At 40.5% G+C, this 22,100-nt stretch overlaps 3 protein-coding genes across 7 annotated transcripts; 1 reads left to right on the forward strand and 2 right to left on the reverse strand.

Annotated features, from left to right (window-relative positions):
- Positions 1–2,808: 2,808 nt before the first annotated feature.
- Positions 2,809–4,416, reverse strand: LOC132842554 (putative nuclease HARBI1). Its single transcript, XM_060865288.1, has 2 exons — positions 3,987–4,416; positions 2,809–3,352 (listed from the first exon to the last, which is right to left on the reverse strand). Exons 1-2 carry the CDS (start codon positions 3,988–3,990, stop codon positions 3,084–3,086), a joined length of 273 nt encoding a protein of 90 aa, XP_060721271.1. The 5' UTR covers positions 3,991–4,416; the 3' UTR covers positions 2,809–3,083.
- Positions 4,417–6,246: 1,830 nt separating this feature from the next.
- LOC132842548 (gastrula zinc finger protein XlCGF49.1-like) lies at positions 6,247–8,724 on the forward strand. 5 transcript variants are annotated; one of them, XM_060865281.1, is made up of 2 exons: positions 6,247–6,762; positions 7,197–8,724. In XM_060865281.1, exon 2 carries the CDS (start codon positions 7,197–7,199, stop codon positions 7,878–7,880), a length of 684 nt encoding a protein of 227 aa, XP_060721264.1. In that variant the 5' UTR covers positions 6,247–6,762; the 3' UTR covers positions 7,881–8,724. The 5 variants fall into 5 exon arrangements, with proteins under 5 accessions (XP_060721264.1, XP_060721262.1, XP_060721260.1 ...); XM_060865279.1 differs by having other exon boundaries at positions 6,248–6,639; XM_060865277.1 differs by having other exon boundaries at positions 6,250–6,779.
- Positions 8,725–10,261: 1,537 nt separating this feature from the next.
- On the reverse strand, positions 10,262–22,091 carry LOC132842531 (NLR family CARD domain-containing protein 3-like). The gene is made up of 12 exons (XM_060865257.1): positions 21,866–22,091; positions 21,645–21,676; positions 21,188–21,293; positions 20,992–21,105; positions 19,917–19,991; positions 17,136–18,914; positions 13,044–13,238; positions 12,463–12,636; positions 11,962–12,135; positions 11,667–11,840; positions 10,914–11,105; positions 10,262–10,833 (listed from the first exon to the last, which is right to left on the reverse strand). Exons 3-12 carry the CDS (start codon positions 21,238–21,240, stop codon positions 10,827–10,829), a joined length of 2,937 nt encoding a protein of 978 aa, XP_060721240.1. The 5' UTR covers positions 21,241–21,293; positions 21,645–21,676; positions 21,866–22,091; the 3' UTR covers positions 10,262–10,826.
- Positions 22,092–22,100: the final 9 nt, after the last annotated feature.

The following is a 22,100-nucleotide window of genomic DNA, read 5'->3' on the forward strand; positions in this document are numbered from 1 at the left end:
GTACGTGTATATATATATAAAACCACATAATATTAGTTTTCCACTTGCTTTGAATTGTAGGACAAGAATTTCATTGCATATCCATTAAAAGTATTTTATTAAAAATACTCTTAAAAAGTGCACATGAAATTAACCCGATACCCTCCGAGCTCCCTGTCGCTGTACCACCATTCAACTGCCCTCTGGCCACTGAAACTGTCCAACTCAGGGCTTTAAATGTTAATCAACAGGAGTTTGTTCATCACAAACAGCTGTGGATAGAGGAATGATTAGTAACTTTAGTGTTAGCAACAAGTTAATGTTAATGTCAACAAGTTAAACAGCTAATGTTAGTAATACAACCAATGATGATTTCTTTCTCAAAACAGTGATAAAGCTTTAACTAAGTATTGTCTATATATTAACTAGCCTATACCTCTATACACTGATTCAACAGTAAAGATTGGAAACTTTTACTTTTCCACTTAGTCACCTTAGGCCGCCCATCGCATTTACTTTAGAATTGTAGCCAATGGGCTGATTTTCTTGTATACGATTTCACTTAACTTATTAAACTACAGAACTGTAATAGTGGGCAAATATGTGCTTTGTTTTTTTACCTTAGTAAAGTAGACTAGTGTTGATTTGGTCTCCTGATGCTGTGAGCTGCTGCTGATCTCCTCAGGTGAGTCTGTGAGAGAATGAACTCCAATGGTGGGAAAAGTCGTCCACTTGGTTTTCCCTGTGAGGGAGGAGCAACACTCACTCGGCTCCTCACGTGTCACGTCACGTGTTACGTCGTGCGTGAATTGTTAACAGAGCTGGGGCAACAGTGTATGCTTTGATTTACATACACTAATTTTATTACTAACAGCAGTACATCCATTAAACTTTGACCTTAAGATGACAACATATAGATTGATGACATATACACATGAAACTAATAATGTTAACATGATTTAAGATTAATTTTAGCTAACAAAACAAGTAAAGATATGAATATATATATGTAGTAAGATAGTATATAATAGTATATACTATATGTGTGTAGGAGTATATGCTAGTTTTATAGGCAGTACAATATGTCTAAAAATATAATTTTATATATATATAGTAAGGTAGTAAGATAGTATATAATAGTATATATGTATATATAATATAGTATATATGTGGAAATGTGTCCATTTTGTACACTACATACAAAAGTAACCTAGAAATATACAGTGTATGTACAAAGAATATACATAAATAAAGGTAAATAACGGTAAGCAATAAATGTACAGTTATATACAGAGGTGGGAGGTACACGTGTCCGCTCAGGGGCGTGAGCACGCGTTTGAGCGTGGCGCGCTTTTGCTCAGGGGGCGTGTGCTCCTTTTTTTTTCTCACGCGCGTTTGCTCAGGGGGAGCTTGTGCACGCGTGTGCGCCTGTGTGACGTTATAGATAGCACCCATTGGCTAACGATCATTCTGAGAGACGCTCCTAACACAGCGGAGTTGTCATAATCTTGATTTGATAACCACCCGGTCTGAGGGGAGGGGGTAACCCTGTCACAACCACCCGGTCTGAGGGGAGGGGGTAACTATGTCACAACCATCCAGTCTGAGGCGAGGGGGTAACCCTTCAATGCCGTATTTTTGCTGAGGAGTTGTACATTTGCTCCACCATTTATATTCGTAGTCCACTGGTGAAAAACGTTTTTCGCCACGTGTTTTTTTCTCATGCGCGTTTGCTCAGGGGGGCGCGTGTGCATGCGTTTGCGCGTGTGCGCTAGATAGATAGCACACATTGGCTAACGATCAGTCTGAGGGGAGGGGGTAACCCTATCACAACCATCCGTTCTGAGGGGAGGGGGTAACCCTATCACAACCATCCATTCTGAGGGGAGGGGGTAACCCTATCACAACCATCCATTCTGAGGGGAGGGATAACCCTATCACAACCATCCATTCTGAGGGGAGGGGGTAACCCTATCACAACCATCCATTCTGAGGGGAGGGGGTAACCCTATCACAACCATCCATTCTGAGGGGAGGGATAACCCTATCACAAACCACACCCGGATCAAACATGAGTTTTAAGTACTTGTCTCCTATCTACTTGAAAACAGATACAACGGTGTTAAACAATATGAAAAACGGTGTGGTGGGAGGGAAAAGGGGGGCTCCACAAAACACCCCCAGACAAACATGAGTTTTAAGTACTTGTCTCCTATCTCATTTGGAACAAAGACATACATCTGCCAGATCAAAGGTATGACCTTTGACATTTATTAATTTCTTATCACTAATGACAGCTGATATGACAGCTGTCAGGGCAATAAAACTGTCAGCTGATTCATTTATTTCACAGACTTCGAGAATGAAGTCATAATATCGTAACCTGTTGTTTTAGAGGAGGACAGTTGTTAAAATGACAGCTGTGGGGCATTTCCTGGAATTGTTCTTCAGTATGGTTTCACAAATAATTATAATCTTTTGGCACATCAGCATCACATTGTCATAAGTATCAGGACTGTAAAAAGAAGATGCATCTTTTCTGCAGAAAGCCACCCTCATAAATTTATGCCTTTTTCCTTCTTCCTCAGTGTGGCCCTAATACTCTGTCGTATAAAATACACATTCCATATAAATATAAAAACACAAAGTGTAACATTATGTTCCTTTATTGAATAAGGATAAAACAAAGCAGGTAAACCATCAGCTCCTTTCGAAACTGAAGTCACACAGTGACTCTACTAGATGGAAAGCACAGAGTCAAAGCATATTATACAACAAAAGGATAAATACGCATTCAAAACGTCTGTATATAACACACACCCCGCATGTCTGCACACTGAAATAAATGTAGGACAAATCCATACACATCAGCTGAACAGACAAATGAATGGATGCAGTAGCCTCCCTGCAAGCTTGTATTACACACAGTATACAGCACACACATAAGAGGCCAAATCAATTTTTAAAAAAAAATTACATTTAAACACAAAAAAAACCAAATTCCTCTGCCACCGCAGGACATATTTAACCAAAATTGAAAGCACATATACTAACTAAAATAATTCAACACACATTGGTCCCTAAGCAGCCGACCACTGTCGTCATCAGGGAAGATTGCCGGATTGGCAGGCCACATTGTGGAGGACAGGACAAGCCACAGAAACGTCACATGCCCTCACAGGGCTGACCCTTAATTTGTGAAGGCAGTGAAAGCGTGCCTTCAGGAGGCCAAAGGCCATTTCAACTCTGGCCCTGGTCCTGGCATGGGCATGGTTGTAGGCCTGCTGTGCTTCCTGGGGGTCTGTGAAAGGTGCCAGGAGAAAAGGCTGGCAGCCATACACCCTGTCTCCCAGCAACACACCAGAGAGTTCACCTGTCAACACAAAATCTCATCATTACTACCTCATAAACACAGTGATATTCTTGACACAGCCACAATGTAAAAAGTGGACCGTTTTGGCCCAGTCATGTTTAATCTACATCACACACACCACAGACACACACGCACACGAAAAGAGACACTTTCTTTATCACACAAGAACATTCAATGGAGTCAGTGAGCAAGCGACCTTGGGTCCTTTGAAAGTCGCTATATAAATTAAAGTGATTATTATTATTAGCTCATCTATTTAGTCAATTCAATTTTATTTTATTTATATAGCGCTTTTCACAAATGTTTCATTGTTTCAAAGCAGCTTTACATTAATAAAAGCAGGAGAACAAAGAAAAATCGGTGGACAACATAAGAAGCAGAGTACAACGGCTAAGATTAAACCGTACTAGTGAGAGTAGTAATAATGTGAGGCTTTGATCATTTATCAAAGCCTTATACAGTGTGATGGAGTTACCTTACACAATTTCACTCATATCTGCAGTCCATTTCAATTAAAAATTCAACTGTTTCATAATCAGAGTACAACTGCGTTTTTGGAGATGTGAATTAACTATTTGGATTGTAATTGTGATGTTTCAGTGGCGCAGTGAGTGTGTAATTGTGCACTACTTACGCATTCAGGCGGTCTGCAATACTTTGCCATGCTTTTTCTCTTTGCTTTATCACTGTGGTGGTGTTGCCTTTCTTCTTAATTATGTCTTTTACCTCCGTATGCCTCCATGAGGATTTGTGCCTCCGACGGGGAAAAGTACTAATGACAGCTGTCATATCAGCTGATATGATCTGATATGATCTGTCAGGGCAATAAAACTGTCGGTTTGACGAAAGGTGCCACTTATATGACATGTGACATATCAAAACACTCAGCACAATGAGGGGAACTGCCTCAAGAGTATTCGTATGATATCACATGCTCGTCTTCACTTACCTCCAAATGTTTTGGCACCCTAGCTTTCTGTCCAATTTCCTCCAAAAGTAACACTGACCCTTATGTCCACTCGCTATCTCGAATGAGATAACCAGTAGATGGGGTGCAACAGACCTTGGACTGAACAACGGTAGTACATGAAGGTACATAAAGTTTACTCTAGTTTGAATATTGGGCCACTAATTCTTATCTATCAGGAGATGATAGTTGTAGTAGTCTACAGCAATTTGTGCCCAGGACATGAATCTCCCTCACATGGCAGTTGGTGTAGCCTTACGATCTCCTGGTCGATTTCCCAAGTAACCACTCCCATTAAGCATGAGTGGTTATGGATGGGATCTTCACTGTCTCTTTCAGAGCTGGCAGTGTGTAAGCATGAGAGCGAGAGTCTGCTTCTGTGTGTTTTGAATGCAGGTCTGTACGAAGGGGTGAAGTTGAAGCAAGAAAAGAAAAAGTTCCCTTTGGGTTGATGGGAATTAAGTTGCAACTTTTGGTTTGTGTGATTCGTAAATATCATGAAATATGTAGGTGGCCCCTTCCAGTCCGTGGCTCTTCCAGTGCCAGCTTTACATCTAGAAGATCTTGGTTGTAATGTCGTAAATTTGTTCAGCATGCATCCAAGGAAGTCTTAAGTTTTTTAAATGCAGCTCATCCCATGCCAGTTATTTGGCCCCCTTTTTAAGATACAACGTCAGAGGATAAAATAAATCCTCTGATTAATTGCTAGTAAAAGTTTTAAAATCTTTGCAGGTCTTTAACTGTATTTGGTTTGGGCCACTGAGTAACTGCAAACACTTTTATTCAGTCCATCGTGAAATTAGATCTTGGTTTTACAGAACTCATTTTTCACCTTTAATTCTTGTCTGAGGTTGGAAGAGATGCTAAAAGACTGGACTGATATGCACTTTAAATGAAGGAAAGTATTTCAGAATGTTGATATAAGCAGTGACAAAATTCCCAAGCATGTATTAGCAGGACATCATTTATTAGGCACTGAAACAAGATAAGGGAGCTCGGTGGCTTAGTGGTTAGCACATTCGCCTCACACCTCCAGGGTTGGGGGTTCGATTCCCGCCTCCACCTTGTGTGTGTGGAGTTTGCATGTTCTCCCCGTGCCTCGAGGGTTTCCTCCGGGTACTCCGGTTTCCTCCCCTGGTCCAAAGACATGCATGGTAGGTTGATTGGCATCTCTGGAGTGTGTGAGTGAATGAGAGTGTTTGTGTGTGTGCCCTGTGATGGGTTGGCACTACGTCCAGGGTGTATCCTGCCTTGATGCCCGATGACGCCTGAGATAGGCACAGGCTCCCCGTGACCCGAGGTAGTTCGGATAAGCGGTAGAAGATGAATGAATGAATGTGAAATATGTACCAAGAATAAAGTTAGGAAAGAGACAGCGACACCTATAGGCCATATACGGGTAGTTCAGATAATTGATTATTCAGTTATCTGAATAATTAATTCAGATAACTGTAAAGCGAGTACTTATAAATAAATAATAAATTTATTTATAAGCTTGTAAAGGTTAGGATGTGTCTACCATCCACAATCACAAGGGATGGGAGAAAGAATAAGAATATTCAAGGCCAAACTTAACAAGATCTGTAAAAGTACTAAACTTAACTGGATTGATGATTTAACCCTTGCACTAATAACATTACAAATGACAAAGGAGTCCAAAAAGGCAACAAACACTTACAATAAACAACAGTCATGAGGTCTCTCTCACACATTAATAAATGGAAAGTGAACAAGTACTTTGTATTTGGTTAAAATGTGGTCAGTGATCCTGGTGAAACCACTTTTTTTTGTCACTCTTGCCTGTCTTCAAAGCCCTGCCTCTATATAAATGTCACAGTGAAACTGGGCTGAAATAAATAATATGCTACAAGATGGCGAGCATTAGCACGCAGCATTAGCATTAGCATTAGCACGCAGCAGAAGCGCGCAGTACGCAGCATTAGCACGCACCAGAAGCGCGCAATACGCAGCATTAGCACGCAGCATTAGCATTAGCACGCAGCAGAAGCGCGCAGTACGCAGCATTAGCATTAGCACGCACCAGAAGCGCGCAATACGCAGCATTAGCACGCAGCATTAGCATTAGCACGCACCAGAAGCGCGCAATACGCAGCATTAGCACGCAGCATTAGCATTAGTACGCACCAGAAGCGCGCAATACGCAGCATTAGCATTAGCACGCACCAGCGCGCTGGATACAAAATGTTGCTATTCTTGTCTTTTGCCCGACTTCCTCACATACGCGGAAGCGGAACAAACCACTAGCCTGTCGGCTCTCAAGTCAGTTCTTCTCTCCACAATAAACTGGACCACACCCAGTGTGAGTGTGAACACGGTCGTGTCTTTATTTTCACGAAGATGTTGTTCACTTTCAGCTGTACGGACTGACCGGGGTTCGGCTCGTGTGTCGGCTCGTGTGTCTACACCAACTACACCAAGAACTGTGTGTGTCTCGCTAGTGTAGGTTGTGACTGTTATACAGATAAACATTTACCACAGGAATTCACCAGTGTGTTTATAGTCAGAGTGTAAACTCCAGAGACTCCACGTGACTCCAGATAAGCTCACCTGGATGACTGTCACCTCACAGACATAGTGCTGGATCTTGGTTACAACACCCCACCTAGGCTAATCGGACCATAGGACGCTCGTCAGACTGGTTCTGTAAACCCTGGCCAGCAGTAAACCATTATTATTACTTTTTTATATAGAAGCTCCATCTGAATTAATAGAATTAAATCGGTTACCGCAGCCCTTAAAAGTGGGTGATTTGGTGTTCAAGCCATATTAATATTTTAGATGTTTTTTTGTTGTTGTTGTAAGCCCAAAATTAACTTCTAATTTAATAATCTTTATTCATTTTATTATGTTTTCCAGATGTACCACTGCTCAGATTGTGGAAAGAGTTTTAAAAGAAACTGTAATTTCAGAAATCACCAGTGCATCCACAGAAAGAAGCAGCCGAATGACTCCTCACATGGTAGGAAGAGTGTTAGTAGGCAGCGTAAAGGCCAAAAGCGTGAGCAAATCCACAAGGGAGAGAAGTTGTATTATTGTGAGCTGTGTGGCGCTGGTTTTACCAAAAAGTTAAATCTCCAACGGCACAAGCTCATCCACACGGGAGAAAGGCCATATCACTGCTCCCAGTGTGGAATCAGTTTTACACGTCAGAGTCATCTCCAACGACACAAGCTCATCCACACGGGAGAAAAGTCGCATCAGTGCGGAGAGTGTGGGAAGAGTTTTATGCGAGAAGATCATCTCAAACAACACCTTCTCATCCATACGGGCGAGAAGCCCTTTCGCTGTGAAGAGTGTGGCAAGAGTTTTCGTCAAAAGAGTAGCCTTCAGACACACATGCCCATTCACACAGGAAAGAAGCCGTATCACTGCTCGCAGTGTGAGAGAAGTTTTGTTGAACTGCGTGCTTTACAAAACCACCAGCGGACACATACAGGTCTGAAGTCGTTCCACTGTTCACAGTGTGGATTGAGCTTCATTCAGATAAGATCACTAAGGGCTCACAGGGCCCTTAAACATAAAGCCAAAAGCTCAAATTAAGATTTCTTTTTTTTTTAAAGAAAGGTAAAGGGAAATCCTGGGATAAGATGACAATATAAATCGATTTTAATATAGTGCTAGTGTTCATTGCTTTCATACAACATATCTTATGATATGTTACTAATAGTTCACTTTCAGATAAAATAAGCCTAATTCATTGTGCCTTGACTTTGTGCCTATACTGTGATCTGCTAATGTTTGTTGATGTCACCCAGCTTTGGCTCACTTTCAGTAAGGGGATTGGGATTGTTTGCGAGTTCAAGCAAAAGTTAAGCTGTTGGGAATTTTCCATTAGGACGATTGTGTTTGTTTAAGATATCTGTAAAAGTCGCAGGCTAATGATGGTTGATTTTTGGGATGGATATGAAATGTATGAAAAACTCCAATCTAATTTTTGCTAGACGGTTGATGAAAAGAGTTGTTCTTTAGGCTCCGCCCTGCTCCAGGTTGACAACGTGGATCAGTCACCACTCATATTTGATCTGTCCAGGCTGCGACTGCCACAGATAGTTTGTGACTTTGCTCGCTTGCTATGCAAATTAATATCAATCTAAATAACCATTTTGTTTTAAATTCTACTAAAACAATCGGTGTGAAGAATGTAAAGTATATGATGTGTCTTTCCAAACCTTTTTATGTATTAATCAACGTTAAGAATTATTACAATATCAAGAACAATAATCAACAACAATGATTCCACATCGCTGCCCTGCAATGAATTATTTAATTCTTGGTAATTTAATTCAATAATTATTGTTGAACTTGTCAGCTTTCTGTTGAATGCTGTCGTGTTTATTTATTGTACAATAACATCTGATGTAGTGCATATTTCTATATAAAATAAAAGAACATATTTCTATATAAAATAAAAGAACATATTTCTATGTAAAATAAAAGTACATATTTCTATATAAAATAAAAGTACATATTTCTATATAAAATAAAAGTACATATTTCTATGTAAAGATCGACAACCACATTTCCTGAAAAGTTGCGACATTTTCTAAAAATGCAGTAAAAACTAAAATCTGTACTTACACTTTATTCACGTGGACATTTATTTATCAGACTGGTATAATGTAGAGAGGATTATGTATGAGGACATATAAGAAGTACATCTGAATGAAGGAGGCTTGCCATTACTGAGCCATGGAATTTTATCTTCTCCGACATTGGTGTGTTGGAAAACAAAGACCCACCGGACCAAAAAGCACAAGGAATAATATATACAACACCCTCAGTCATATTCAGAGACAGTTCTATATATAAAACTTCAAAAAAAGAATATGAAATATAAACATGCATTTGCTCTGGAGTCCTGAATCTAACTGTACCATCATCAGTCTGACAGGTAGGTTGGTAAAGTTAACATAAAGCTCGAGAGTCAGAACTTTGTTGAACTTTTGTAACCTCTACACACCAGGAAATTGATCATGTGCCAATTGATCAGTCTTCCTTATTAACAGAACTACAGAGAAATGACGCAAGATTGGAAAAGATGTTACAAGTTATTGGCCTGCATCAAGCACAGTGTTAAGAACTGTTTATGACATTATTAGAGAGATATTGAGAGCATGTTCCAACAACGTTTGTTTTGACAGTTTTATGACCCCAATAAAACCATAAATAATAAAGTTTATGACTGTAATTATATAATGCTGACTGATAGGAACCATGTGTGTTGATTCCGAGGAGTTTAAGACCTTTGATCTGACAGATTTATGTCCTGATTTTATTATGTTATTTTTAGATTAAAAGTTCATAATAAAAGTTAATGATTGTATTGATATATTGCTTACTGATAGGAGTTTAAGAGCCCCCCTTTCCCTCCCACCGTACCTCTTTCAGATTGATTAAAACCATGTGTCTGCTTCAAGGAGATAGAAGACCAGTAATTAATTAAAGGTATTTATGACCCACAGATGAAACAGTAATTAAAACCCATGTTTATTTTCCCAAAGAGATAAGGTCATTGTAATCGATGTCAATGTAATTGACCTTTGCAGCGTTCTGGTCACGTACAAAGTGGAAACGACGCTCACGTTGGAGCCACAATAAGGAATCGGGCCTCAACTGGTGTAGAACTGTACATAACTGAACTGTAAATTTTAAAAAGAAGTCTAAACATATATACAAAAATAACTTTAAAGCATCTTTAATGCAACCGAACAAAAACCAGAAACAAAGTTGACAAATTGTGGTGTTTGGGCTCATTAGAAACTTTCCTCTTCCAATATAAAATTCTACCAATAAAATGTATAACATGTATTTGAACTCTTTACCTGTTCATCATGGATTTTTAATACACATGGTGTTAATTACTGGTCAGTAAACTGTGACTCTCTTTGGGAAAATAAACATGGGTTTTAATTACTGTTTCATCTGAGGGTCATAAATACCTTTTTTAATTACTGGTCTTCTATCTCCTTGGATCAGACACATGGTTTTAATCAATCTGAAAGAAGATTTCTGCTAAATTATATTAATGACTGTTCTTCACTGCAGTGAGCTGAGCGCACACAGAGTTGTGTGAAATGGGCTACTCTTATTTTTATTTATTTATTATAAATATAAAATTCAGATATCATTCACACTTCTAAAACACTTTAGACTATCAGATAAACATTCAGACTGAAAGAGGTGTTGAAGGTGCAGGAGGGGCACCATGTCTCCAGTGACTGATTGATCCTGAAGTTACTGAGTGTCACACACCCACCCACACACACACACTGAGGTGTTTTGATTAACAAAGCGTCTCCATTCCAGCTCTTCTGTGTTCAGTCTACTGTCTGGATCAGTGTGTGTGCAGTGTGTGTCAATGATTTACTGCTTCATCCCTCGGAGTCTACTTCATGTGACCTAAATGACTGGTGTGCATTCAAACATGTTCTCTATTCTCCAACATGGAAATTCAGGAACACAGGAGTCGTCACGCACAGATGTTCATCAGCAACTGAATAAAAATTAAAAACTTGTGAATTAATAACCAGAATCTGGACCGTGAAACAAATTCTTCTTTAAAAAATGACTCACATCAGTTCCAGTAGTTTGTAACGTCCCTCATCATCATCATCCACATCGTCCTGGAGAGCAGAGAGCAGATTCCTTCCTGAGGCTCCTAGGTTATTTCCATGCAGCTCCAGTTCTCTCAGGTGTGAGGGGTTTGATCTCACAGCTGAAACCAGAGCAGCACAGCCTTCATCTGACATATCACAAAAGTTCAACCTGCAGACACACAATGACACACTCTTCACTCTCATGTTATATGAAACAGTGAGTTCTTCAGCCATGATGAAAACAAACATGTTAAATGGACTAAACAGACAAGAGGATTCACCAGCAACCCTGCATGCACCACCAAGGGAGACAGACTTAACAGCCATGGATTCAAACAGAGAGGGAAGATTCCATGTGGAGCTTTCCGACACTGAACATTTTTGAATGCTAATTCTTGAATAATAGATTTGTTGATAATCTTCAAGAATTTCCCAATAAATGGTTCCATTCATCCTCTTATTGGATAAATCAGTGTACCATAAGTAGGGAAACAGCCCTAGAACATAGTGCTAGTGCTTCCACCTCCTTTACATCAGTCACAGCTTAGCATTCACACATTCAGCCTACTGTACATGGGGAAAGGCTGCTGCAGATCTTCAGCACTGTGAGCACTGTGTGTTTGTGTGGCAGTCATTATGCTATGGATCTGATGCAATACTGGATAGTGTGAAAACCTTGAGCAGTGGAGTGCCACAGGCATCATGTCTGATGTGCAATAAAAGGTCTTACCTCAGTTTCTCCAGTTTACAGTTTGGATTCTCCAATGCAGAAGAGAGATGCTTCACTCCTGAGTCTTTGAGTTTATTCTCAGACAGATCCAGCTCTCTCAGGTGTGAGGAGTTTGATATTAAGGCTGAAGCCAGAGCAGCACAGCCTTCATCTGTGATTTCACAACGATCCAACCTGCAGGAATACACAATGAAACAATCTTCCTCCTCAGGACACCGATGATGAACTTAAAAACCTCTTTTTCAGTCTCACTATTAAAGAAAGTGTCACGTGACTCTCAGAGAGATGATCTTACCTCAGTGTCTCCAGATTACAGTCAGGATTTTCCAGTGCAGCACAGAAACACTTCACTCCTGAGTCTCCTAAAATATTCCCAGTCAGATGCAGTTCCTTCAGGTGTGACGGGTTTGATGTAAGAGCTGAAACCAGAGCAGCACAGCCTTCATCTGAGATACCACAACACCCCAACCTGAAGAGAAAGACAACGACACACAAGACAGCGGCACGTTGTCGGACGGATATATATTGCTGTCCATCCATATATTGGACAGAAGTGATAGACTGTCAACTAGATTTCAGAGCTTTGCTGTGGAGATTTCTAAAAATCCTTTACAATTGCACGCAAATTTGTGGTAACAGAGTTTCTAACTATTGATCCAGAAATTACTTTGTTTTAGTATCCAATGTTAACCAGCATCAGATTCGGATAACACTGTCTACCGCCACCAAATTAGCTGAACAAATTGAGATCACACCAATTCACTGCAGGTCATGTGACTCAGAGAGTTGATCTTACCTCAGAGTCTTCAGTTTACAGTTAGGATTCTTCAGACCATCAGAGAGACACTTCACTCCAGAGTCTTCTAGACAATTCTTAGACAGATACAGGTTTCTTATGTGTGAGAGGTCTGATTTGAGAGCTGAAGCCAGAGTGGTACAGCCGTCATCCGAGACATGACAAGAGTCCAACCTGCACAGACACAATGACACGTTCTTTGCTCTCACAATTCGGGACACACAGATAGATCAGAATTAGTCTGATGCAAGGGCTGGGGGGATTCGTTGTGTTATATACACTACAGTGATGGGGGACTCAATTCATATGACCTGACTCGAGTCAGACTTAAGTCGCAAATTTGAGACTTGAGACTTGCTTGACAAATATTAAAAAAAGACTCGACTTGACTTTGACTTGACGTTCATGACTTGAGACTTGTGACTTGCACATGTGTGACTTACTCCCGCCTCTGATACACTATGATGAACAGTGCAGAGACACTCAGACTGCCTTTACACAGCAGTGTCATGTTGCACTGCCTCCCTTCTCTTGACATTAAGTGTACTACAGGTGCAAAACCCTCAGGTAGATGATCTTACTTCAGTGTTTCCACTTTACAGTGAGGATTCTCCAGTCCTGCAGAGAGATGCTTCACTCCTGAGTCTCCTAGATTATTCCCAGACAGATCCACTGTATTCACAGTCAGATGCAGTTTGTTCAGGTCAGAGGTTTCTGAGCTGAGCTCTGAGATCAGAGCCGTCCAACCTTTTTCTTTCATTGAATTACATCTGATACTGAAGGAAATAAAAAAAAATCATAGTCAACATAAACTGCAGATTCCCAAACAAGACTCTGGATTCAGAAAGAAGGTGAAAGGATAACAATGAGTAGTGCTGTATGGGCTTATCTTGTTTCATTCATTTTCTACTTATTATCCGAACTACCTCGGGTCACGGGGAGCCTGTGCTCAGGCGTCATCGGGCAGGATACACCATGGAGTGCCAACCCATCGCAGGGCACACACACACTCTCATTCACTCAAACACTACGGACAATTTTCCAGAGATGCCAATCAATCTACCATGCATGTCTTTGGACCGGGGGAGGAAACCGGAGTACCCGGAGGAAACCCCAGAGGGGCGGGGAGAACATGCAAACTTCACACACACAAGGCGGAGGCGGGAATCAAACCCCCAACCCTGGAGGTGTGGGGCGAATGTGCTAACCACTAAGCCACCGTGCTCCCTTATCTTGTTTCAGTGCCTAATAAATGATGTCCTGCTAATACATGCTTGGGAATTTTGTCACTGCTTATATCAACATTCTGAAATACTTTCCTTCATTTAAAGTGCATATCAGTCCAGTCCTTTAGCATCTCCTCTGACCTCAGACAAGAATTAAAGGTGAAAAATGAGTTCTGTAAAACCAAGATCTAATTTCACGATGGACTGAATAAAAGTGTTTGCAGTTACTGAGTGGCTGAAACCAAATACAGTTAAAGACCTGCAAAGATTTTAAAACTTTTACTAGCAATTAATCAGAGGATTTTATTTTTATTTTTCTTACCTTGTATCTTAAAAAGGGGGCCAAATAACTGGCATGGGATGAGCTGCATTTAAAAAACTTAAGACTTCCTTGGATGCATGCTGAACAAATTTACGACATTACAACCAAGATCTTCTAGATGTAAAGCTGGCACTGGAAGAGCCACGGACTGGAAGGGGCCACCTACATATTTCATGATATTTACGAATCACACAAACCAAAAGTTGCAACTTAATTCCCATCAACCCAAAGGGAACTTTTTCTTTTCTTGCTTTAACTTCACCCCTTCGTACAGACCTGCATTCAAAACACACAGAAGCAGACTCTCGGTCTCATGCTTATACACCGAAAATCCCATCCATAACCACTCATGCTTAATGGGAGTGGTTACTTGGGAAATGGACCAGGAGATCGCAAGGCTACGCCCACGGCCATGTGAGGGAGAGTCATGTCCTGGGCACAAATTGCTGTAAATTACTAAAACTATCATCTCCTGATAGATAAGAATTATTCATTCATTCATTCATTCATCTTCTACCGCTTATCCGAACTACCTTGGGTCACGGGGAGCCTGTGCCTATCTCAGGCGTCATCGGGCATCAAGGCAGGATACACCCTGGACGGAGTGCCAACCCATCACAGGGCACACACACACATTCACTCATGCAATCACACACTAGGGACAATTTTCCAGAGATGCCAATCAACCTACCATGCATGTCTTTGGACCGGGGGAGGAAACCAGAGTACCTGGAGGAAACCCCCGAGGCACGGGGAGAACATGCAAACTCCACACACACAAGGTGGAGGCGGGAATCGAACCCCGAATCTGGAGGTGTGAGGCGAACGTGCTAACCACTAAGCCACCGTGCCCCCTAGATAAGAATTAGTGGCCCAATATTCAAACTAGAGTAAACTTTATGTTTCTTCATGTACTACCATTGTTCAGTCCAAGGTCCCTTGCTACGGTGGCCGAGAAGTGCAAAACACATTAACAAATCCGAAAACAAATGAATAAATCCGAAAACACAACGACAAGTCAGACAACCCGGAAGAGGTCGGTATAGTTTGTGATTGGAACACATACAGTACCGATCATTGGACAAGACACCTGTCACTCAATGTATAGATGAAGTTCAACAGTCTGCCGCAGGGAAAAGTTGGAATGTGTGTGTAAAAGTGTACAAAATGTATTGTCCTTACTGTCGATTACTGTGGATTAATTCTGTTATTTTCTTATATTTACACGGAGAACTTTACACATTACACATAAGATTCCATACCTGTATATCTTGAGTGACAGGTGTCTTGTCCAATGCTCGTTAGGTTTCCATTCAAAAACGATACTAACCGTTTCCGGGTTGTCTGAATTGTCGTTGTGTTTTCAGATTTGTTTTCGGATTTGTTAATCTGTTTTGCACTTCTCGGCCACCGTACCTTGCACCCAGAGGTGGGAAGAGTAGCCAAAAATTGTACTCAAGTAAAAGTACTGTTACTTCAGAATAATATGACTCAAGTAAAAAGTAGACATCCAAATAATTACTTGAATAAGAGTAAAAAAGTACTTGGTGAAAAAACTACTCAAGTACTGAGTAACTGTTGAGTAACGTCTGATTTGTTTTTTAACACGACAACAATCAGACAGACAAAAATACAAAATAATCTTTAGGCAAATTATGGCTCATCCAATCAATAAAATAAATTAAAATTAATTAATTACAAAATAGTTTAAATTAAAATAATTCAGGTAAATTCAAGTACTTAATAAATAAAATAATAATAAATAAAAAATAAATACGCACAAGTAACACAAATTTCCAAACCTTTATACTTTTTTACCAGGCAGAACTAGAACGAGGCAGGCCATAAATTCTCATAAACTGCGTGTGTGTCTCCAGTGACAGAACAACAGAAGGAAACACACACACACACACACACACACACACACACACACACACACACACACACACATTTCATTTCTTTTGTGTTGTGATTGTTGCACATTTGATGCCTTGATGAAAGGGCAATAATAATGAAATACATCTCTACTCCTTTAATTAATTTCAGGAAGCCTCTAGAACTTTCCTTAGTTTCAGGTAAACTAAAGCTTCTGCTTGTAAAGCTGTTTTTGTTTCTCAAAATATCTTCCTTCATGTTCATCAGAACAAAGAGATTTATACAGGTTTGTAACAACATGAGAGTGAGTAAATGATGACAGAATTTTCATTTTAAGTGAACTATCCCTTTAAATATGTGTGTTCGGCGCTGTAAGAAACGACACGTCTGACGTCATCTGTTTGTCGGCTCTTGCGGCGCTGAGTAAAGTTGAGCATAAAAAAACTCGACAAAACTGTCGTGTTGCTAAGTAACGCGTCCCGCCGCTGAGATTGAGTATGGTCACGTGACGAGACTGAACAACTACGTTTGATTGGTGAAACACAGTCACGTGGTAGAGCCTTAGCGGAAGTTTCTATATCTGTCAAAATAAAACATTAAAATTGATGTAGAATACCAAAGAGGTAAAAAGAAAAGTAACGAGCTCATTGTAGCCTAATGTAGCGGAGTAAGAGTACAGTTTCTTCTTCACAAATCTACTCAAGTAAAAGTAAAAAGTATAGTGATTTAAAACTACTCCTAGAAGTATAATTTTTTCAAAAACTTACTCAAGTAAATGTAACGGAGTAAATGGAACTCCTTACTACCCAACTCTGCTTGCACCCCACCTACTGGTTTTCTCATTCCTCTGCCATCACTGGCAGAAGGTGGCGTGCTCAAATAAATGAAACAAATCTTCAGGAATCTACAAAGCTGTAAGAAGCTGAGTCCCAGGTACATTAGCCCCTACATGATTGCTTTTATTCACACTAAATTTGATGCCAATATCAATCCACTGTCAGATTTGACAAAAATAACAAAAACTTCTTGTTTTTAAAATCGCAAATTCTTGATCAAAAATCAAAAAGAAAAATACTAATTTTGTTTAAGGTACCTCAAAGTTTAGGAGCGGGTGGATTGGTCATTTTGACAAGTATGACGTTTTGTGTGAGTAGACACACATTTGTCAAAATATTCAGAGCCCAAACAGCACATTTGTCTCAAAGTCTCTTTCTAGGAATCTAACACCTGTTATATTCATCTCTACTTACAATGCTTTTCTGGATGCTGCCACCACAGGCATGACCTTCACAAGCACGTCTTCTGATATGTCGTCTGTGGTGGTATATTTACTCAGGTCAAATTCCTCTTGCTCCTGTTCTGAGGTCAGTAACACAAACACCAGCGCAGACCACTGGGAAGGAGAGAGTTTACTTTGTTTTCCAGATTTCAGGTAGTGTTGGATTTCCTCCACTAGAGAATTATCACCCATTTCATTCAGACAGTGGAACATATTGATGGATTTCTCTGTAGGAAGATGTTCACTTATCTTCTCCTTAATGTACTGAACTGTTTCCTCTTTGTTGTGGGAGTTACTTCCTGTCTGTGTTACTAGGTGATGTAAGAGTTTCTGATTGGACTCCAGCGAGAGACCCAGAAGAAAGCGAAGGAAAAGGTCCAGATGTCCAGTTTTACTTTTTACAGCCTCATCTACTGCACTCTTGTGGACATCATCTAAGGCTTTAATTTCTTTCGTCTCCAGATCTTCAGTCTCTATAAGAACATTTCTCTTCTCCTTCATGAAGGTCAGGTGCACATACAGAGCTGCAAGATGCTCCTGAATGCTCAGATGAACAAAGCAGTACACTTTACTCTGGTGAAGCCCAGACTCCTCTCTGAAGATCTGAGTACACACACCTGAGTACACTGCTGCTTCTGTCACATCAATGCCACACTCCATCAGATCCTCCTCATAGAAGATCAGGTTCCCTTTCATCAGCTGCTGAAAAGCCAGTTGTCCCAGTTTAAGAACCATTTCTTCATCACTCTCTTGCTTCTTTGAGTATTTTTCTCTTATGATGTTTGTCTGAATGATGAGGAAGTGTGTGTACATTTGAGTCAGAGTCTTGGGGCTCTCTCCACTCTCTGCTTCACCCAACATTCTCTCTAGAACAGTGGCTGAAATCCAGCAGAAGACTGGGATGTGACACATGATGTAGAGGCTCCTTAATGACTTCAGGTGTGTGATGATATTATTGGCCAGGCTCTGATCACTGATCCTCTTCCTGAAGTACTCCTCCTTCTGTGGGTCATTAAACCCTCGTACCTCTGTGACTCGATCCACACACTCAGAGGGGATTTGATCAGCTGCTGCAGGTCTGGAGGTGATCCAGATGAGAGCAGAGGGAAGCAGATTCCCTTTGATCAGGTTTATCAGCAGCACAGGCACTGATGCTGATTCAGTTACATCACACACACTCACTGTGTTCTGGAAATCTAGAGGAAAACGACACTCGTCCAATCCGTCAAAAATGAACAGAACCTTTTCCAAACTGGACATTTCTGTTTCTTTTGTTTCCTCAAAAAAGACATGAAGGAGCTCCATCAGACTCAGTTTCTGGTCCTTCATCAAGTTCAGCTCTCTGAAAGGAAGTGGAAATACGAGGTGGACGTCCTGATTTGCCTTCCCTTCAGCCCAGTCCAGAATGAACTTCTGCACAGAGACTGTTTTTCCGATGCCAGCGACTCCTTTTGTCAGAACAGTTCTGATGGGTTCGTCTTGTTCAGGTAAAGGCTTAAAGATGTCATTGCATTTGATTGGTGTTTCCTCTGTTGTTGTTCTCCTGGATGCTGCTTCGATCTGTCTGACCTCATGTTCATTATTGACATCTCCACTGTCTCCCTCTGTGATGTAGAGCTCTGTGTAGATCTCATTCAGCAGTGTTGGGACTACTGGGTTTATTATCACTCCATTCAAACACTGAACCTTCTTCTTCAGATTTAACTTGAAGGTTTTCTGTACCTCACTTCCAGCAGTGACTGCATCTTGCCTGTCATGTAGCAAAGCAAGACTCAGTTTATTTACATCACAGTTAATTCCTACTACCATATTTAGTAAGCAATCAATAAGTACTGTAGTCCTTAAAGGTGGGGTCTCCGATTTTTGAGAAATCCTTCAGAAAACTGAGTCGGGCCGAATAATAAACAAAAATCAAAACAAAAATCAAAACAAACGTGTAGCCAATGAGCAGAAAGGGGCGGGGCTTGTCAATATGGGCGGAGAGAGTGTTCAGTGCGCATGTGTGACATTAGCAGAAAGCGGTTTTAACATTGACATGGAGGATAAAAACAAAGAAAGAGAAGAAAGACTTACGATAAGGTAAGAAGTAGGACGTGTTAATATAGGATCAGCTTTCCAGCGCTGGAGAGAACTGAAGGAGCAGGAAGTTGGTCACATATTCACAGATTGGAGTTTCCTGAGTCAATAACTCCTGAGCTAAACACTGTTACTACACAAATAACACCTCTTTTCTATCGTAGTAATGTAGAGATGCAGCTACAACCGTGTTTTGTGTAGTAACAGTGTTTAGCTCAGGAGTTATTGACTCAGGAAACTCCAATCTGTGAACATGTGACCAACTTTACTTAAGACGCCGAGGCGCTTTTTTCCTTCTCGATAGGTGAGTAACGTTGGTTTTGCTTTGTTACACAGAACTAATATATGCCTTTGTCCTTTGCATGATTATGTTTGTGTGTCATTTTTGCTTCCATTTGGGTTAGGGGCGTGTTTGTTTCGGTGATTTCAAATGTCAACATTGGCTTTCAAAAATCGGAGACCCTGCCTTTAATATTTTATATAAATAAGATAGGTGTGTTATTTCCTGTATAGTTACCTTTGAATTTTTGAGCAATATTGTAAAATGTTACCAGTGCGGAATGACATTTTACATTTCCAATGATATAACACACCAAATTTAAAATGTTTTAAGTAGCTTTCTAATATAGTTGTTCCTTGTTGCGCAAAAAAATAGTGTAACAGTGTGGACTGTTACCTCTGTACAGATGAAAGGTCTTCGGCTTTGAAGAACTGAGAAGCCATTGATGCGTCACTCTTCAGAGATACACTGCTGAATAACATCACAGCACAAACACCATGATTTACATCATATTTACTACTATTACTTTTTTTAAATACTGGCTTCAACTAAACTTTCGATGAATTACTACAACATTTTCTCAGATGTCGAAGAGAAAATGATGGAAAACTTTGTGAACCTAAAGCTCAATCCTAGCAAAACTGAACTGCTGATCATCAGGTGATTCATCCCCAGGTCATGACCTTGCTATATCCTTGCACAACGATCTGATCTCCCCTTCAGCCACAGCTCACAACCTTGGGGTAACCATGGACAATCAACTGTCCTTTTCCTCTCATGTACCTAATGTGACTCACTCATGTCAGTTTCTTCTCTACATCATTAGAAGCATTCGGCCATTTTTGTCCACACAGGCTGCTCAGGTACTTGTTCAGTCTCTTGTCATTTCTAGACTGGATTACTGCAATGCACTGCTGGCAGGTCTACCGATGAACGCAATCCGTCCTCTGCAAGTGATCCAAAGTGCAGCTGCATGGCTTGTTTTCAACCTGCCAAAGTTCTCACACCACCCCGCTGCTGCGATCCCTCCACTGGCTTCTGGTAGCTGCACGCATCAGATTCAAAACACTGATGCTGGCCTACAAAGCCAAAAATGGACCAGCTCCCTCTTACCACAAAGCCCTCATCACTCCTCACACTGCACCCCGCACCCTCAGATCTACAGCACTGCTCGACTGGTTCCACCATCTCTCAGGGTAAGAGGCTCTTCTCTGTTCTCAAGACTCTTCTCTGTTCTGGCACCAAGGTGGTGGAATGAACTTCCCCTAGAGGTCCGGACAGCTGAGTCACTGGATATTTTCAAGCGGCGGTTGAAGACTTACTTATTCAGGAAACACTTCAACTAGCACTTCTTTCCCTGTCATTTGCATTTATAAAAAAAAAAAAACGCTCTGGATAAGGGCGTCTGTCACATGCTGTAAATGTAAATGTAATGTAATGTAAATGTAGGATTTGAGAGAGGAGATTTTACCTGCAAGCAGTTAAAGGGGCATCTTTGAAAAGCAGTGGATAATTCATAGATGCTTCACTTTTCATAGAGACATAGCTGGGTTCTGTTGGGGGTGACCTCTTTCTCAGCATTTTACTGCACAATAAATATTCCATTAATATCCATATTTTTTTAACTGCAAATTATTATCTATTTTAATATGTTCATGTACTTCTACCTCTTTTCTAAAGGTGGGGCCATATGATCTGTGTATGGCTCTGAGGTTTCCATCACTGAATATTAGTAATGTGTGTGCAGAGTCCAGAGGAGTCCGATTACTTCTGCTAAAATGGATTACACAAATGTTCATTTAAACTAATTTCCAAGTTTTCATGCCTTAGGTACATCGTTTACTCGTATAACCTGTGCATTTACAGTATTGAATTATTGATCTGGAACTGAACACTCACATACTAATCACCAGACATCATACAAACAATACTAAAATACATTTTCATAATTATAATTAAATGTATCCTGACACAAAACATTTCCATTCTACTCCTAAGGGGTTTCAATCTTTAGGGTAACGTAGCAGACCACAGAGGAAGGATGCAACTACAAGATGCTTTATTCCACAAGCAAAACAAATAACATTATCATCTACTGGGTGCAAGTAAATAGACGGAACTTACCAGGATGAACTGAGAGTGAGGGGTATTTAAAGCTGAGCGGGGAAACAGATGAGTATAATTAGAAGTCTGGTAGATGTTTGGAGTGTTAAACGAGTTTTTAATAAGTTCCAAAATTCACCAAAGCAACAACACTTTCACCTTCACTAACTCTAGACAAAACAAGCTCTAAGGCGTGGTCCAGTTACCATAGCAACCAAGCACATGAACTGGGCATGTGATACCTGCAGCACTCCATGTGCACGCAACATCGGTGTGTTTTAGGAGAGAAGGTCTCAATCTACCATAAGTTCCTTCACCCTTCTGGCTGGTCCTATGTTTTCCCCTTATTTGTGACACCTATAGGGGTTATATACAGTATCTATAAACACATATGGGAGTTGAACAAATGACTTCTTTACCCCCATCTTAGGGAAATGTATTTTCAGTGCTAATTACTAAAGCTAACTGAAGTAGTGA

The sequence above is a fragment of the Tachysurus vachellii genome, chromosome 3 (genome assembly GCF_030014155.1).
Source record: "Tachysurus vachellii isolate PV-2020 chromosome 3, HZAU_Pvac_v1, whole genome shotgun sequence".
NCBI classification, from domain to species: domain Eukaryota; kingdom Metazoa; phylum Chordata; class Actinopteri; order Siluriformes; family Bagridae; genus Tachysurus; species Tachysurus vachellii.

Bases quoted from the DNA above. Each gene is read 5' to 3' on its own strand.
- LOC132842548 (XM_060865281.1), top strand. From the start codon at position 7,197: ATGTACCACTGCTCAGATTGTGGAAAGAGTTTTAAAAGAAACTGTAAT.
- LOC132842531 (XM_060865257.1), bottom strand. From the start codon at position 21,240: ATGGAAACCTCAGAGCCATACACAGATCATATGGCCCCACCTTTAGAA. The intron at 19,992-20,991 runs GTAAAATCTCCT...GATGTTATTCAG, and splicing joins GCCCCTTTAACTGCTTGCAG to CAGTGTATCTCTGAAGAGTG. The intron at 13,239-17,135 runs GTAAGTAGAGAT...TATTTCCTTCAG, and splicing joins GCAGCATCCAGAAAAGCATT to TATCAGATGTAATTCAATGA.